This window comes from Alligator mississippiensis, chromosome 8 (assembly GCF_030867095.1).
Source record: "Alligator mississippiensis isolate rAllMis1 chromosome 8, rAllMis1, whole genome shotgun sequence".
NCBI classification, from domain to species: domain Eukaryota; kingdom Metazoa; phylum Chordata; order Crocodylia; family Alligatoridae; genus Alligator; species Alligator mississippiensis.
This window is the reverse complement of record NC_081831.1, coordinates 58,379,503-58,397,305: the sequence shown is the minus strand read 5'-3', so window position 1 is coordinate 58,397,305 and position 17,803 is coordinate 58,379,503. Positions and strand designations below refer to the sequence as shown.

Here is a 17,803-nt window from a genome sequence, read left to right as displayed (position 1 = left end):
ATATTAAAACAGATATAATCCAGTAAACCGACATCTTAATCTCAATATCCTGCTTAAAGAAGGGAAAATGAGTGCATGATGGAATAAAGATAGAAAAAAAGAGAGAAAATCATCTTTTCATTCAGTCCTTTTGGTACAGTAGATACAGTAATAAAGTAGATTGTATTAATAGGGAGCTGAACAGAGTGCACACTTCCCCTGATATCAAACAATTCTTCCTTGTTCCCAACTATTTGCCAAGAAGGGACAGAACAAGCACTGGATGAAGGTGAAGGACATAAGTAGCCTCCCCTTTTGAATCTCATTGTAGGAACATCCTTTCTGGGGTCTTGTGAACCCCGCATTCATTCCTGCCTGTGGCAGGGGGTCAGGCTAGATGATCTGTTCAGGTCCCTCCTGACCCTAGCTACTATGAAACTATGACTACGAAACTGAGAAAAATATAGTCCTGAACTTATGAACTACCTAAATCATTACCATACTCTTTTCCCTCTCTCCCTCTTCAGGGTCTGTGGGCATGGCCACAGTGCCTCATAAAACTGCTTGTCAGAGCTGGCTATGTTCAGTAACCATACTCTCCTGTGCTTTTAAGAGCACCACATGTCATTGTGCCTGCTTTCCTAAGGAAAAAGTTTCCTCCAAAAAGGTACCAGCCCACACTGAAAACACCATACACCTGGGCCAACCTACATATCTTAAACTTTCTCTAATATGACTGAAGCCAGACCTAACAATCTATATTCTCTGTTTTGACTGCATGCACATTTAATTAAGTAGTTATTAATAAGGAGTTATTCAGAAACTTGAGTTCAGTGTTCCTATTCTGGCTAAAAGTACAGACATGCTACCAATCCCACTAGGCACAAATCACGTATCATTCCTATTCAAGTCAATAATAAAATATTCAGCATCTGCAAATTCATCATGTACTACAGCAGGAGCCTGGCTTGTTGGACCGAGTGCATATTTATGATCTTTTAAACATCTCAGGTGGGGCCAAAATTTAACATGCCTATTTGTGTTGAACAGCGTATTACTGTGCAAGTAACCCCATTGTAGGCAACAGGGCTATTTGTGAAGAAGCTCCTAAATAAGAGTAGTCCTTAATCTGTTTTTTTCTAAAGAACTTTGAAAAAAAAAAAGTAAGAAGTTAGTCACAGCGTATCGTTGGTGACTAAGACAGAGGACAGAGTGTCCAGACTCACAAATGTGTCACTGGCTTGACATGTTATCTTGAAAAGTTAGAGTTCTTTGGCAAATTAGCCTGCAGTGACATTCATACTGGAAAAATTCCAGAATACCTGCTTACCTGTCACCATTGTTACAGAACTGAACTGCAACCACTTTGTCCTAAAAAGAAGCAGAAAGTATTCTTTAAGTTTGAAATCTTTGTAATTAATGCTTTAAGATGAACTTTCAATTGGTCAAATTGCATCTTTACATGTTTTTTCCTATAAAATTCAAGAATAAAAAAAATTAAGGATTTGAAGTTAAATTTTCCCCAGAACAAACATATAGGGCAGAACTTTATGATGTCAAAGGGACTATGTGCTGCTCAAGAAGACAGATTCTGGGGCTAGGGACAGAAGTTACACATAAACTGGTTTAAGTGATCATAAACTGGTTTAAACCTGTAACAGAACAGAAGTTTACGCATATAAACCAGTTTCAAAATGGCCAAAACTGGTTTAAGATAAACCTGGTTGAATGTAGTATCAGACTTCACTGATTTGGGTCAAACTGGCTTACAGAACTTCTGTCCCAGACTCCTTCCTGGTTTAAGCTAAATCAGTTCCCCAGCATCCCAGCATGCTTTCCAGCCCTGGGCTGGGCTGGGCTGGGCTGGGCTGGGCTGGGCTGGGCTGGGCTGTCTGCTCCAGAGAGCAAGGCTAGCTCCATCCCTCTGCACTCTAGCTAGAGCAGGGGTGGGGGCATGGCCAGATGCTGGCTTAGCATGGCCCCCTGAGGCAAAGAGGGTAGGGAGGGGATTTATTCCCCTCTCCCCCCGGGACCCCAATCAAGGTCTGCCTGGCCAGGGCACAAAAGCCCCTGTCAGGGCTTCCCCCCTCACTGCTCCAACAGTGGGGGTGTGGCTAGATGCCAGCCGGCATGGTGCAGACCCTGTCCCCACCCCCACCGGTTCTTTAACCGTCAAACAACTGCCTGCACAGCTAAGGTAGCTAACACCTTGTTAAAATGTTAATCCAAGAGCCATCCAGACTGCAATATGGGGCTAACAACTTTGACTGTTTCTCAATTATTGACCCACCTACCTAGCAGAATGTGTTTTCCTTTCCGGAGACTTATTGGAGGAAAGGACAAGATAGGACCCTTCTTAAGGAGAAGACTCTACCAGCTCTCACATCTGGCAGAAACTAAAGTATGCAGTTGATAAAGGCCATGAGGGAGTGGGAAGAGGCTGGGGAACCAGGCTGGTCCCCTGCCACCTGCGAGCACAGGGCCAAACCCTGCAGGACCAGACTTAGAAGTGGAAGGTGTTCACAAAGACCTTGCACAATCATCACACCTATGTGCTGGAGATGGAGGTAAGGGAACAGGAGAGAGTCGCAGACAATTTGAGGGCTGCAGACAGCTTGACCAAAGAATGAAGACAGCTACATTTACATTATAAAGCAGAGCCTGTAAATGGTGGGAATGCCCCTAAACAAAGCCTTTCTGAATACCTGCCTGTAAGGAGATGCTCTGCCCTTAGGATTATGTAAGACTTATGCAAGGCTTTCTCTTGTCCTTTTGGTTTACATTCCATTTTAAACTAAACTAAGTTGTGTGTGCTCTCACTGTGTTTCACTGGGCTGTATCTTAGCTTAGGCAAAGATTTTGGGTTGTGCTTTGTTGTATGCTTGAGTTTGTGAACTGGTGTGATCAATGCGTGCTTGCTTCAGAGAAAGGACACCTCCCCACACCACCATCCATAGACTGCAGCTGGTGGAAGGGGATTTAAACCCTCACCCTCCAATGGCCTGGGGCCTGGTCATGCCCCCTTCACTCCAGCAGGGAGGGATGAAAACTTTTTTGAGGGCTTTCTCCCCTCCCCTGCGGCAGTGGTTGGCAGCAGTGCTCTAGTACCCCCTGGCTTCTGGCTTGAGCCACTGCAGGCACATGACTGCATTGCCTGATTCAAAAGTAGACAAGGGTTTTTTTGGTAAATCTGATGTCTTTTATTAGACCAACTCAAACAGTTAGAAAAATTCTTCTTAGCAAGCTTTCAGGTTTTCGAGTTTTCAACCCGAAAGCTTGCTAAGAAGAATTTTTCCAACTATTTGAGTTGTCTAATAAAAGACAACAGATTTACCAAAAGAACCTTGTCTGCCTATGTCCTTAGACCAACACGGCTACAACCTACACCCGATTCAGAAGCGACTGTCTGTTCATTTGTTAATTGGTTCAATCTGTGCAGTTTAGATTAACCTGCAAAGTTTGAATCAATTCCGGCTCGGGTGTTTTTAATGTCGATCCCTAGCAGTTAATGTTCCTATACAGGCTCCCTTTGAAGAAGGGATGTGCTGCCAAAAATGGTGGTATAAGTTAGTCTGCCAGAAACTGTGTGAACAGAGGCAAGACATTTATCATAACCACATAGCTGAAAGGACCAACTGCCCTTCCCAGCTACCAATAACTAGAAAGTGCCAATTCCCAGGGAGGATACAGAAGGTTGCATTTTAACTCAAAACCAGGCTTGCAATTTTTGAACCTATTATTAAAAGGAGGTTAAATTATTTTGTTGAGAAAAAATATTTGGCAAATTTCAGCCTTATTTCTATTTTAAATTGTTCAGAACCTGACATACATTGTTTTTTACACTGTATTCATGAATATTTAAGCTTATCACAAAATGAATTTGTCACATGTATTTGCTACTCAGTATAACCACTAGATGACTGGTCATCTTAGTTATATGATATTGTTTCTGGTCCCTGACAGAACGAATGTTAAAAAAGTGAGAGTATGTATGGAAGGAATGGGGGAAAAGGAAGAGAAAAAACACACGATGACATTCCTGATCTTCTATTTTCAGACAGTGTCTGACAGCAGTCTGTGGAATCCAAAAAAGCAAAATTGGGAAGATTAAAAAATTACAGTTAGAAAAATCATTCTTAGACTTGTAAATTAAGTTATGGAAAAGGAGGTCACTGTGTTCTGTAAAGTCATTTTTAGATTCACTTTTTCTGAGAATAGCCCCTTTATTAAGCAATTGGATTGAATCAGTCACTCCAAATTTCCAAAGAAGTCCAAGTGAGAGGCTCCCAACTCCCACTGAAATTCAGTGAGCAATGAGCACCTGTTCCCCTCAGGCCACAGTCTATTCTTAATGATGTTATTTAAATGGATAGCACAACTACTCAGCTGCATTGATAAATGACTCAAGTTCCTCACAAGTAATAGCTCTATCCATGTTTTTTGTAAAACTCACCATCAGTAAACTTACAGGGAACCTATGATCTTAAGAAACATGGTCTATATGCCAAGTCCATTGACTGCATTTAGTAACAAAAGAAAGGTATGGTGCCACGTTAATAATTCCTATTTTTTCTATCAGTTCTCTTCAAAATTAATTTAAGAAATTCACAATTGAATTTCTTGAAATTCTGATATATTGTCAAAATTTGTGTGAATCTTTCACATTCTTAAAAAAATGCTAAAAATTTAGTAGACTATTCCTTTATTTGAACTAAAACCAAAAGGAGTTTTTAAATTGTCTTTTCTTGCTATGTTTTGACTTTTGGAATTCACATATTAAGTCCAGAAATATTCCATTCTGCTCTCACTGAAGGGGTTTCTGGTCAATATCAGCAAAGTCAGATATTTATAATAAAATTAAAGGGAGAGAAGGAAGTCTGGAAACCTTGTTTGGTTCTTTGCTCTGCCAAAGACTTTTTATAAAACTCTAGACATATTCCTTAATCATCCCTATGCCTCAGTTCCCCATTCATAAAATGGGATAACAGCACTTCCCCACCTCACAGAAATATGATGAGGTACATGCATTAATTTTTCTTCAGACACTATAGTAATCTAGACACACACACACACACAGACACACACACACACACGTATCTAAGACAGACAGAAAAGAAGTGAAATAGGATATGCAAGACAAAACCTAAATGGCTGGGTAAGTTAAAAATGGAAAAAGATTTAATTTCCCATTCTTCTCTTACCGTATGGGACTCTAACTCAGCAATTTTCTCTGGAGATTCCAAGCCCAAATAATATATTCTTATCACATGATCAGTGCTACCTGTTGCAATGAACATGCCACCTGAAAAAAACAGTATTTTCTGTAAGAAAAAGCCACCAAAGAGTTACAGACTTCGACCATGTCGTACGGTTAAGGTATCATAATTACCAGACTTACACTAAGGATTTTCACTGGAATAGAACTTGTTTATAAAAAAATAACATTGGCTTCTTTTTTAATCAACACCTTCTGGGACTAGGTAGGATTCAACATAATTCCTGCACTTTCATATTACCTCTAGTTACATAATCACTTATTTTTTTCTGTGGGGCTCCAGCCTGTCAGTGCATGAGATGGATGGGCTCCAACTTTTCCTTTCAATGCACAAAAAAAAAACAAAACACTGTATTTATTTTTCACCATAACATCTTCATACAGCAACTGAGCCTGCTCTAGCCTTGGGGCTACAGGAGCGAAGCTGCGTTTTCTCAGTTAATGAACAGCTATTCAATATTTTGTTTTATGCCTCATTACTTGATATTAATATGGCATGGGCCACACAAGAAACAAAAGGGCATAAAATAAAATATTGAAAAGCTGTTCATTAAGTGAGAAAACCCACCTTCACTCCTGTACCCCAGGGCTGGAGCAGGTTCAGTTCCTCTCTGAGGATATCATTGTGAGAAAAAAGAAAAGAAACCATGTAATACAGAAACTTGGATAATGTCACAAATAAGAAAGCAGCAGGAGATACAGGTCAAGGGAACCCTGATTTCCCAGTTTGGAAATAGATCTCACAATACAAGTTGCAAAATCAATTATTCAAACCAGGACAGCATGGGCATGCCCAGAAGAGTGCACGCATGTTCTTTGCAGCACCTCGAAAGCACATGCAACACACGTGAAAGGGAACTCCTGCCATCTAGAAAAAAAATGCAGCAAAATAGCACGGTGGGGCACATGGCTGCAGCATGTGCCACCTGAAAACGGAGCCTGGCCAGCCAGAGCCACACTCCAGCTGCTGACCAGGCTCTGAGCTCCCAGACTGCTGCTGCTGCAGTCCTGGGAGGCCCCAGGACCCCAGGTAAGGCTGCTGGGACCAGCTCACGTGCTGGCCCCAGCCTCCCCTATCCCACCCAAGGCAATCTGCCACATGCCAGAGCGCACAGGCATGCCTGGAAAAAAGTATCAGTGGCACTTATGCCGCTACTATTTGTCCCTGGGAAAATGCACATTCCCGCTTGTGGGGATGCAGTCCATTTAGACAGATGCTTCAATAAAAACTTAAGCATTATATACTAAGTTTCTTTTTTTTCCTGAAACATACAACTGCTAGAAAATCCAGAAATGAATTACAGTGTACATAAAACTTTATAGCACTGCCAGCATTACAAAAAGGTTCTAAATTGTAATATTTTATAGAATGCTGTGGTAAGAGTTTATAATATTATACAGAAATTTAAAAGGATACAGTTTCTAAAGAGAAATTCATTGCGAGTGAAACAAATATCTGACTGGAGACAAAATCTGGCCATAAAAAATTAACACTTCCAAATTACAACATTCTTTATTTTCTCTATTAGCATCTAAGGAAGACAAAACAGATCTTTCCTTCTAGATTTTCTATTGAAGAATTAGCCTCACTGAGCATAGAAATTCCCATTAACTGTATATTTAATTTTTTTTCAAAAAAAAATTCCTTACTTGCAAGTAAACCTTGTTCTACAGAATATCTAAGTACTCCTAAATACATAATCTGTACATTTGTCAGGGATGGTTTAGCCAAGGATGTTCCAGCCTTGAGCAGCGGTCCTTCCAGCCCTATTTTCCTGATTCTGTATCTTCTTTATGACAACTTCTTACACCAGAAAGAGCTGATATTTTATTGTATTTAAAGATTACTAAGAATGATAATCTTGTTACCAAAAGTAGTTATTAATGAAAAACCTTTAACTCCCATACCTACCAGAACTGAAAGATGAACAAGATATCTGAACGCCAGGTCTGGATCTTTCAGCAAATTTCACAGGACGATCCCTAAATGCAAGAGTACAACATTTTTATTTTTCATTGCTTTACCTTAATACAACTTGAGAAGAGCGGTATCATTATTACTCAGTGCTTAAAGTTAAGAGTCATTTTTAAATTCCTTTATTTCAGGATCTATACCTTGGAAATTTATTATCATTTAAATATATTTTAAAATTAATTTTATTAAGTCTCTTTCTATTTTTATGACTTAAAATGACTATTTAACCTATTTAATATTTTGTTTGCATTCAACAACTCAAACATATTTAAAATAGAAACTGACAAGCCACTAATTAGTTTATAATACCATCAAACCCAAACACTCATTAGGCATCAAATTCTAACTACAGATGTGAGCAGACAAGGTTCTTTGGGTGAATCTGATATCTTTTATTAGACCAACTTAAATAGTTGGAAAACAATTTTTTAGCAAGCTTTTCAAAAACCCTTTGTCAGGCTAAGGAAGTTTCAGCAGTTGGTGTGTGCTCTTCCTGGATGGAATGAAAAGTAAAGAAGCCAGAGGCTGGGCTGGTATGCATACAAGATAAGCAGTCAGTGAAGATGTAGATTGAGGAGTCTACATCTTCACTGACTGCCTATCTTGTATGCATACCAGCCCAGCCTCTGGCTTCTTTACTTTTCATTCCATCCAGGAAGAGCACACACCAACTGCTGAAACTTCCTTAGCCTGATGAAGGGTTTTTGACCCAAAAGCTTGCTTAAAAATTGTTTTCCAACTATTTAAGTTGGTCTAATAAAAGAGATCAGATTCACCCAAAGAACCTTGTCTGCCTATGTGCTTAGACCAACACGGCTACAACCTACGCCCCTGTAACTACAGATGTGTGCATTTCCAATTAGAGGTAATGGAATTTGCATGCATATCTTAAGAGAAGAATTTGGTCCAATATGTACAGGCTTAAAGTGAGAGCATCTCTCTACAGCTTTTGTCGACAAAGCAAAGAAAGAACTAAAAGCCCAAGCCTCTACAGCCTTCAATGGGCCTTGTAGGTTTAGATATCATGGCACATATGAGGAAAAAGTACAGCCCCACACGCCAACTTCATAGCACTTATGTGGCTACGAAACTCCTCTATTCTCAGGACTCCACACTGCCTCATACACAAGCATGGAATTGGGTACTGAGGAAATGAATCAGAGTCCATCTGTAGATCCATGCAAGAACATAGCCCTGTGAGACTTCTTCACTGAAGTATTATGTATACCAGACAAAGGAATATGTGGCAAATGACTTCTCTTCATTTACATATACTCTAAAAGTATTGTACATCAATCCTCTGCCCTTATGTCACTGACCCAGCTCTGACTTCACACATTTTCTAGAAGTCAGAATAAACCGGTTATTAGTTAAATGATCATAACATCCAAATAAGCTTACTTAAATTTCATTGTACTAGCATGCCACTGCCAGAAACAGATTGTTCCATCAGCACCAGTAGAAGTGAGGTATCGTGTTGTTCCTTTTCTTGCTGGAGAAAACTAAAAATAAAAATCACAGCAGTTAAGACAGCTGCCTTCCTTGTTCTCTTACATCCAAGCCAGGGTGCACATAAATGGGATTAGCAAATAAAATCTTTTCAGGGAGAGTATGAACTCTCTCCTAACAAATTAAGAGACCAATATAATAAATCTCTACAGAAACTAAACTTCCATGACTATATAAGATGAAGTAGAATATGTGCGTGTGTGTTGCAAAATAAAGACACTCACCCTGCGGCGCAGAAGGTAATTTCTTAATTTCTTACTGGAAGAATAGGACAGTAACCTAGGTCTTCTTTTTTTGTAACAAAAAGTGACAGAATATGCCTTCTTTCCAGGATCTGAGCACTACCTCTTAGGACAGCCCATTTCAAGCATGGAACCCCACCCAAACATGATACAAGCCAAGCCTCTGGTAGGAATCCCAGCGTCTTCCAATTCCCAGCACACATTTTTTGGCAGGAAGCAGAGAAGGTTTTTCAACAATGTTGCACAAAGGCCATGGACTCAACTTTGATTTCAGAGTCCAGACAAAGTTTAGTCCTTGAGCTACTAGGTATTTGTAAATGGCTTACTCTGTTTATCAATAATGACCACTGTTAACAACATAATTTCTAAAACACTTTGTGTACCCATTTTAGAAAAAGTTATTGCAACCTGTCAATTCAAACATGTAAAGGAATTACAAATCTTAAAAATTCATTAAAATCTTGGAGAGGGGAGCCAAATATTTTAAATCCACAATGTTAATTCAAAAGTAAAATAATGTCCTACAACATCAAATTCTTAAAAATCAGCTTGCATTAAATATAAATTCCAGTTTAGAACACTCATGTGAATAGAGCACATGAAAACAAGCCTAATTCAATGTTTACTATAAGATTATAACAGTGTAAAAATTATAGTTTCCATTTACATGTCACCAATGTAAGACCCAGTTTGCTCTGGGCCTACATCTGTGTAAGGGAACTGTGTTTAAAAACAGTGCCTGCTACACAGGCCACGGGATGACAATAGTTTTCGGTTATTGTCAAGCTGGGGAAGATCTCCATGTGATATTTTTTGCAGAGTTGTTCACTAAACCATTCTTCCTTCCTATTTTAAGAAGATACTTAAAATGTGAAGAAAAGATACTGTTACCTCTTACCTGTATGGAAGTAATGGAAGCTGAATGGCCCTGCAGAACGGCAACAGGTGCACAGGTTCGAAGACACCATACTCTGACTACCTTATCACAACTGCCTGCAGCAAGCAGCGTGTTTTCATAGTTAACAGCCATGTCAGAAATTTCAGCTGAGTGCCCTCGCAATGTTGAAAGCAGACGTCCATCATCCGTAGCCCAGATTTTCACCAAACAGTCATCTGAGCCCTAAGGATACACAAACAACTAAGGAGTAGGCAAAACATATCACAACTCCAAACATTTTAGATGAACAAATGCCCAAAACAAGGGTCACTGCAAAAAGGTGGCTACAGTGGAATTCCACAGAAAGACACTCAGCATTTTGGATACCTTTGCAGAATCGGGGATTTAAACATTAGTTAAAATGGGAAACTGACTCTCAATGTTAATATGACCCCTCTACAATATTATTAGTGTAGTAATAACATATCTGTTTGAAGATTAGAGATGATGAGCACTTCCAATTTTCACTGAATGCTCAGCTTTTCTGAACAAAGAAAATACGATTTTTCAGCACACCTCTAAGCTACAAACAAAGCTTTGTATCTTTCAGGGAACCTACTATTCCTTTCTAGCCCCATCAAATCATAACAATAATAAAGTTTTATTAGAAAACTACACTTTTATTCTAAAAAGCATTTTGAAGGTTTCCATTTGTTTGTAAAAAGCTCTGAAAACAGCTCAATTATATTGAATATAATTATACTCATAGCACTAAAATTCACAGGTGAAATGATACAAAAGAGAGGCCTAGTTATATGGTTTTAAAACCTCAATAGAATAATGCACTTCAAAAGTTTTGATCATCACTTGTGTGGCAGGAGACAAAACATGCTTGGATGACAGGCCCATGGCAATCTCATCCAAAGCAAGTAACATATATGTATGTTCTCCTCCTTTTGTAAATGCAAACTTGAGAATACTTTCAAAACTTTGAAATAACAGCCCAAACGTAACCCTGACATAAGCAAGTATGGTTCCATTAACATGAACGGCAAAATAATTGCTTACAGTACACCAAGAATGAATTTGGTCTACTGTATAATATGATTAGATTTCCTTTCTTTCTTAGTATGCAACAACCCAATGGAGCCCCATGTGAGGGCCTGGGAGATCTGTATAGTACACCTTATAGAATTAATGTTTATCTGTTTCACACTGCTAACTCCATTTTGAATGTAGGGCTGTGTTCCCTGGCGTGTCCTTGATGATGGACAGATAGTCTAAGGTAGGGATGGCCTACCTGCAGCATGGGTGCCATATGTAGCACAGACAGTCAATGTACATGGTATGTGGCAGACTGGGGAGGGGACAGACAGCAAAGTGGCAGACAGGGCAGGAAACAAAGCAGAGCAGCAACTCAGGTATGAAGCGCAGGGTGGGAATCAGAAAGCGGAGCAGCACATCAAGCAGGGGAAAGGCATCGGTGTGGTGCTTGGGAAGGGTACAGGGCTAATTTGTGGCACTGCTGTCAAAAAAGGTTAATAGATTCATAGATTATAGAGTTGGAAGGGACCCAATGGATCATCGTGTCCGACCCCCTGCCCCTGGCAGGAAAGAGGACCGAGGTCAGACGACCCCAGCCAGGTGACTGTCAAGCCTCCTCTTGAAGACCTCCAAGTTAGGTGACAGCACCACCTCTCCTGGAAGCCCATTCCACACTCCGGCCACCCTTATTGTAAAAAATTTCTTCCTAATGTCTAACCTAAATCTACTCTCCACTAGTTTGTACCCATTATTCCTAGTTACTCCCTGGGGCACTCTAGAAAACAGTGCATCCCCAATTCTCTGCTGTCCTCCCTGATAAATTTATAGGAGGCCACAAGGTCACCCTTCAGCCGTCTTTTGTATACGCTGAAGAGCTCCAGATCTATCAACCTCTCCTCGTAGGGTCTTTCACAAAGACCACTAATCATGCAGGTGGCCCTCCTCTGAACCCTTCCCAGATCCTCCAAGTCCCTCTTGAAGTGCAGCACCCAAAACTGGACACAGTACTCCAACTACAGCCTGACTAGTGCTGCATAGAGGGGGAGCATCACCTCCCTCATTCTGTTAGTCATTCATCTGCTAATACACGACAAGGTGCGATTGGCTTTGTTGGTGGCCTCTCATTGCACTGCTGGCTCATGTTCATCTTGGAGTCAACTATGACTCCAAGATCTCTCTCAGCCTCTGAGCTGCTGAGGAGGACCTCCCCCAACCTATAGGTGTGCTGGGGATTCCTTTCCTAGGTGGAGTACATTTATCTTTGTTGAACTGCTCCCTATTACGTTCCGCCCATTGATCTAACCTGTCCAGGTCAGCCTGTAACCGCTCCCTGCCCTCTGGTGTATTAACTTTGCCCCATAATTTGGTATCATCTGCAAACTTGGAGAGGATGATCAACACACCCTCATCCAAATCACTGATGAAGATATTAAATAATATCCCCCCAAGGACCGAACCCTGTGGAACCCCACTGCCCACCTCCTTCCAGGTTGAAAATGACCCATCAACCACCACTCTCTGGGTGCGGTCCCTAAGCCAGTTAGCCAGGTTGGCCCCCACTGTTCTAAGGGACAGGGCACAGGACTAACAATGGATGGTCATTAAACCTTGAATGCCCTCTATTCAGAGGCATGCACGCTTGGACAAAATTTTGGGCACTCCACAGAAGAGCTATTCTGTTGCGGGGGATATTAACTAAGCAATGATCCCTTTCTGGGAGACAGATCTCCTGCCAAAAAGGATTGGAGATGATAAATAAAAGGGTTTATCACCAACTATTGGGGAGAACACTAGCTGCCAGAGAGAAACTCTATGTTTACAAGAAGACATGAGGAGGAAGGGGACTCACGGACACCCTAGAAGAATCTGTCAAACCCCCCAGATGCTTAGGGAGGCATGATTTTTTTTTGTCTAAAACTACATTTCTTGGGCTAATCAAAGAAAAATTATTTGCTTTTGGCTTGAAACAGTGAAATGGAAATGAAACAAAAAGCATTGAAACAGCTTTGAAATGAAATCAGGGCACTCGAAACGTTTCGAGTTTCAAAGCAGCCTGGTGGTAGGAGGCAAGGGAGAGCCAGGGCTACGCTCTGAGTGGCTCCACAGCCCAGTGAAGAGCACAGCCTCAGCTCTCCCTGCCTCCCACCACCAGTCTGTGCTCTGTGCGGCTGGCGGAGCCGATCAGAGTGCATCACTGGCTCTGCCTGCCTCCTGCTGCTGGGCTGCACTCCATGAGGCTCCACCAGCCCCACAGACCACAGCCCGGTGGCGGAAGGCAGGCAGAGCTGGGGCTGTGCTCCACCTCCTGCCACCAGGCTGAGCTCCATGGAGCCTGGCACTGTGTGTGGGCTGCGCCCAGCACTGGTTCCAGGCAGCAGCGGCAGCCTCCTGTCATCCAGCGCAGATCTGGGGGCCCACACCGCCAGGAGGAGTCTGGCACTGCCTCACAGCCCTCCTAGGAGTGCAAGCCCCCAGATCTGCATGCCAGATGACAGGAGGCTGCTGCTGCCAGCAAGTGTCATGAATTTTGCTTTCAAGGCTCCGAGGTGCATTTTCTGAGAAACCTCTAAACCCATCTCCCTGAAACTTGGCAGGCTTCGCGCCCTCAGAAGGGGTTACAATTCCTACAATTTGCATCCGAATCAGGAAACAATCAACAACGTTTTGGGCATTTTCATGATTCCCCATTATAGCCCATGGGCGAAACATCGAAACAAGTCAAAACAGCGAAACAGTTTCGAAGAAATGAAACAGGACAGTGCTTCGAATCAAAACAAAACACTGTCCCTTTGAAACGGTGGTCAAAATGAAACGATGGTGTTTTGCACAGCCCTAATGTATAGACACCAAGATGTTATTGCAGAGCTAATTAGTCAGCAGTAAACATCTCATGTAGACATGGACAATATTCAAGCAGAAAAACCCCTAGCATAGGAATTTTTTTTGCTGGATCTATGCTTGATCCAGGTCTGACCCTCTGACTCCTCAGTTCTGCTCAGAATTTGATATTACACTTTAAAAAGTGTAAAGCAATATGCTGGTATAATTGAATATAATGTGAAATGTAATTTGGTTTTATACGTAATTTCACTAACTGAATAAAATTTCAAACATAAAGCAGTCCTGCTTGTAACTGTAGCTGGGAAGGCAGACAGAGAAAAGAAAGGAGACTTCAACAAAAGAAAAGGGTGTAGAATGATCCATATATTTTTCTGTAAAGGTGAAAAAAGCTGCTTTTGAATACTGAAGTATGGTAAAAAGTTAATAGCACACATTTACAACTTTGAGATGCACGATGAATTAACAAATACTATAGATTCACAAATTAATATATACAATGTACGGAAGGGGAAAATTATCAAAATTACCTTTTTTCACTTATTTTGACTCTTTTAGTTTAATTATAAACTATTTTGTACTTCATAATACAAATCTAGTAGAGTACATTTTGCAGAAGTCACACAGCTTTAATAATCCGTAATAAGAAATCTCACTATAACGTCTGCTAGAAAGTTTTTACTGAAATATAAGGAAGACTACCAGCACTGTGAAACATGCAGTTTAAAAAAATGCAAATTAAAGGAAGTAGGAGGTTCCTCTGGACAGGAACATTATATGGTTTAAACGCACCAGATTCAAAATTAAAATTTTTAAACTCACTGTGAAAATACGTCTTCCACTGCGATCAAATGCTATACAATATACAGATGATAAGTGCCCCAGAATCCTCTTGTGCATCTTCATGTATTGATAGGTGGATGATGGGAACAAATGGCTGAAGCGTCCATATCCAGTTAGTTGCCTGGCAGAAATTATATTTACTGGGAGGGAGCGGGGAGGGAGGCAGAACGAAAAATAAATAAATATATATAAATATATAAAAATCTCTTTAGATTGATTGGCTTAGACTTCCAGGTAATTTAGGGTGAATCAAACAACACAGCTTTATATTTACTTATTTGTTTGTTTATGTATTTACATCCCGCCCTATCCAAAAGACTCAGAGCAGCTTACAATAAGCAAATCACCCATGGACAAGGTTCCCCAAACAATTCCCCAAAATCTGAGAACTTCAGATCTCACCCCAACCAACTACCTCAATTGCCCAAAACTCTACAAGAGCAAACCTTCCCGTGAATTCCAACCATGCCTTCTAACCTCCTGGACTTGGCATCCGTACATCATATTGATAGTGGTCCCCATGGACTAGGACAATATAATATTAATAGCAGCTTGCACTGGCAAGACGTAAAGCAAAAGGATAAAAATAAAATCAGGGTTTTTACTCAGATCTCAGAGAGAAAAAAAAGAAAAAGCTACCACTTATGGCTCCAATCATTTCCAATTTTTATATTTAGCCACCCTTCTTAGAAAGAGTTAGCCATTTTGCTAGACAAGCAAAAAAAATAAAATAATCCTTTACAAATAAAGAAGAACAGGAATGTGAACAAAATTCCAAGCCAGACAAAATGGAAGCAGAAAACTGAAAATTCTTAGTTTTATCATTAACATCAGAAGGGGGCGGGGCGGGGCGGGGCGGGGCGGGGCGGGGCACTAAGGTATGCAGTTGACAGCCCAGAGGTTGTAAGTTCAAAGCCATGCAGAAACTCTCAAAGTGCAGCCCTGTCAGATTCCAACGAACCTGCAAATTCTGCTAAACCCCTTATCACAAGGACATGGAAAAGGAAGGACTAACATATGAAGAATTAGAAACATAAAATGGGGAAAATAAAGTATTTGACAAGTCAAATGAATTAATGAAAAGAGAGGACTAACTCCAGAGCTAAAAATACAGCAACAAAATTTCTAAATCCATAATTTTTCTTAAGCAAGTCAAAAATTGTGGAAGACCAGCAAAACATCAGAAGGTACTCTAACATATATGCTGACAGGAGCATTTAAAATGCAACTCCTGCACATTTTAGGAAACTAACACTTTGAAGAATGTTTCTAGTGTCCTGATATGCAGAGAGACTCTCTGAAAACTAAAACAAAAGGCTGTATTTGCAGGTTTTAAAATGATCAAGATACAGTAATTAAATGCAAATACAAAAACAGTAGCAACATGTAATTTTAAAGTATTTTATATACCTGCCAATATTTTAAATCTTTATTGCGTGCACATTAGTCACACATATTGGTCGGCCTGAGGAAAGTGTAACAATTTATCAGTCAAAACTCCCTTTTCCTACTGAAAATATATTTTCAACAACATTAATCTCAAAACACCAAAAGAATCCAATATTATGCCAGGTGGCTAAATTAACTAATTGATATTTTTCATTCAATAGTACCTGTGAAAATTGAATTAATTATTGAGACAGAATCTCTATACACTACTATAACTGGAAAAGAAAACAAGTGGATAAAAGCTTAATTTTTACTTTTATCTATCTCACGAGGGGTTATATATACATTGCAAAAGGTTGCCTGTATCCAGTTCTTGCACTGGATTAACTGTACCAGCTAACAACAGACATAGTTAAAACGGCATAACCCTCCAGTGAGAACACAATTATTAGGGGTGTGCAAAACGGGCCATATTCGATATGGATTCGGATTCGGCCCGATTCAGGGGACAATGATTCAATCCATTGATTCAGATCACTGTCCCAATTTGATTCAGCCAAATCTGAATCTGAAGGTTTGATGCTGACTTGGAGAATAAGCGATTCAGCCATAGGCACAGCTTAAAATGTTTTTGCTACCTACCTCAGGATACTAGGCACAGCTCGTGAATGCTGAGATGGTGGGGCAGATGGAGCATCCCACAGGAGTGCAGAGGGGCCCTTTGTGGTCCACTTCCGGGTCTGCCGCTGAGTGCGCAAGGGATCCCGCCCCCCCATGCTGTCCCCGACTCAGTGATCAGCCGCGGGGGGACCCTGGGTGTCCTCCCATACCGTGGAGGCACCAGTCACCAAGCCAGGGGGCGGGGTGTTCCCCCAGTGAGCACACTGGGGACCCTTCTGTGCTCCCGTGGGACACTCCATCCGCCCCACTATCTCAGCATTCATGAGATGCCTGGCACCTTGAGGTATGTAGAAAAAACATAAAGCTGTGTCTATGTCTGAATCATCAAATCTCTTCAAATCGATTCAGAGAGTTCCGATTAAATTCTGAGAGATTAAAGGGTCTCCTGATTCTATTCGTATTTGAAGATTCGTCTGTCGAATCAGTCTGAATCTCCGCCAAATCGAATCAGCGACTGAAATTTCATACAGCCCTAACAATGATGTCAGTTTCAAGATGCAGACAATTAGTCACCTGACTATTCTATATGCTCATCAGTGCTTGGGTTTAATGAAGTGTGACAATAAAATATTTGCTTTTTAAGTTTCAAAATTTGGTAAATAAACTTTTAAAAAATTAACAATAGAACACATCAGGAAGGAACACATAACATGCCAAGTTATGCTCAATAAACACAACCCTTTCACTGTACTGCAACTTTTACAATAGATTTTCAAAGAGTGTTATTCATTTCTGTCTTTCTAATTCTACCTATTTACCTTTTCACTGACATCCTGCCACAGAACAGCAGAGACTCCCCATGCCTGAAGAAAGGTGACTGCACCTGAAATCTTGCCAAGAAAATTTTTTCCAGCTACTCAGTTGGTCTAATAAAAGATATCACATCTAGTCAAAGAACCTTGCCAGTCTTTTTTAAAATATCCCTGAAACCGTATTTTGTATTCCAAAAATAGTATGTGATCTATTTTCTTATGTTAAACTATTTCAAAACACCCAAGTAATTTAGCAGTATTATGATATGGGGCATGCAAACAAGCTGCCATAAAGTTAAAAAAAAAAAAGGGTGCCGGGGGGGGGGAGGGGGGGAGGAGGAGGAAGGGAGATTAATCATATCTTTGCTACTCCACAGTAACTACCAATGTGTACATTCT

At 40.6% G+C, this 17,803-nt stretch overlaps 1 protein-coding gene across 1 annotated transcript in view; it reads right to left on the bottom strand.

Annotated features, from left to right (window-relative positions):
• BRWD3 (bromodomain and WD repeat domain containing 3) overlaps positions 1–17,803 on the bottom strand; it is a 105,964-nt gene that overhangs the window by 65,257 nt on the left and 22,904 nt on the right. The window contains exons 7-12 of the mRNA XM_006264396.4: positions 14,562–14,722; positions 9,879–10,100; positions 8,631–8,731; positions 7,167–7,237; positions 5,181–5,281; positions 1,310–1,350 (exon numbers count right to left, since the gene is read on the bottom strand). Coding sequence (XP_006264458.2) covers positions 1,310–1,350; positions 5,181–5,281; positions 7,167–7,237; positions 8,631–8,731; positions 9,879–10,100; positions 14,562–14,722 — 697 coding nt within the window. The remainder of the gene's footprint in view (positions 1–1,309; positions 1,351–5,180; positions 5,282–7,166; positions 7,238–8,630; positions 8,732–9,878; positions 10,101–14,561; positions 14,723–17,803) is intronic.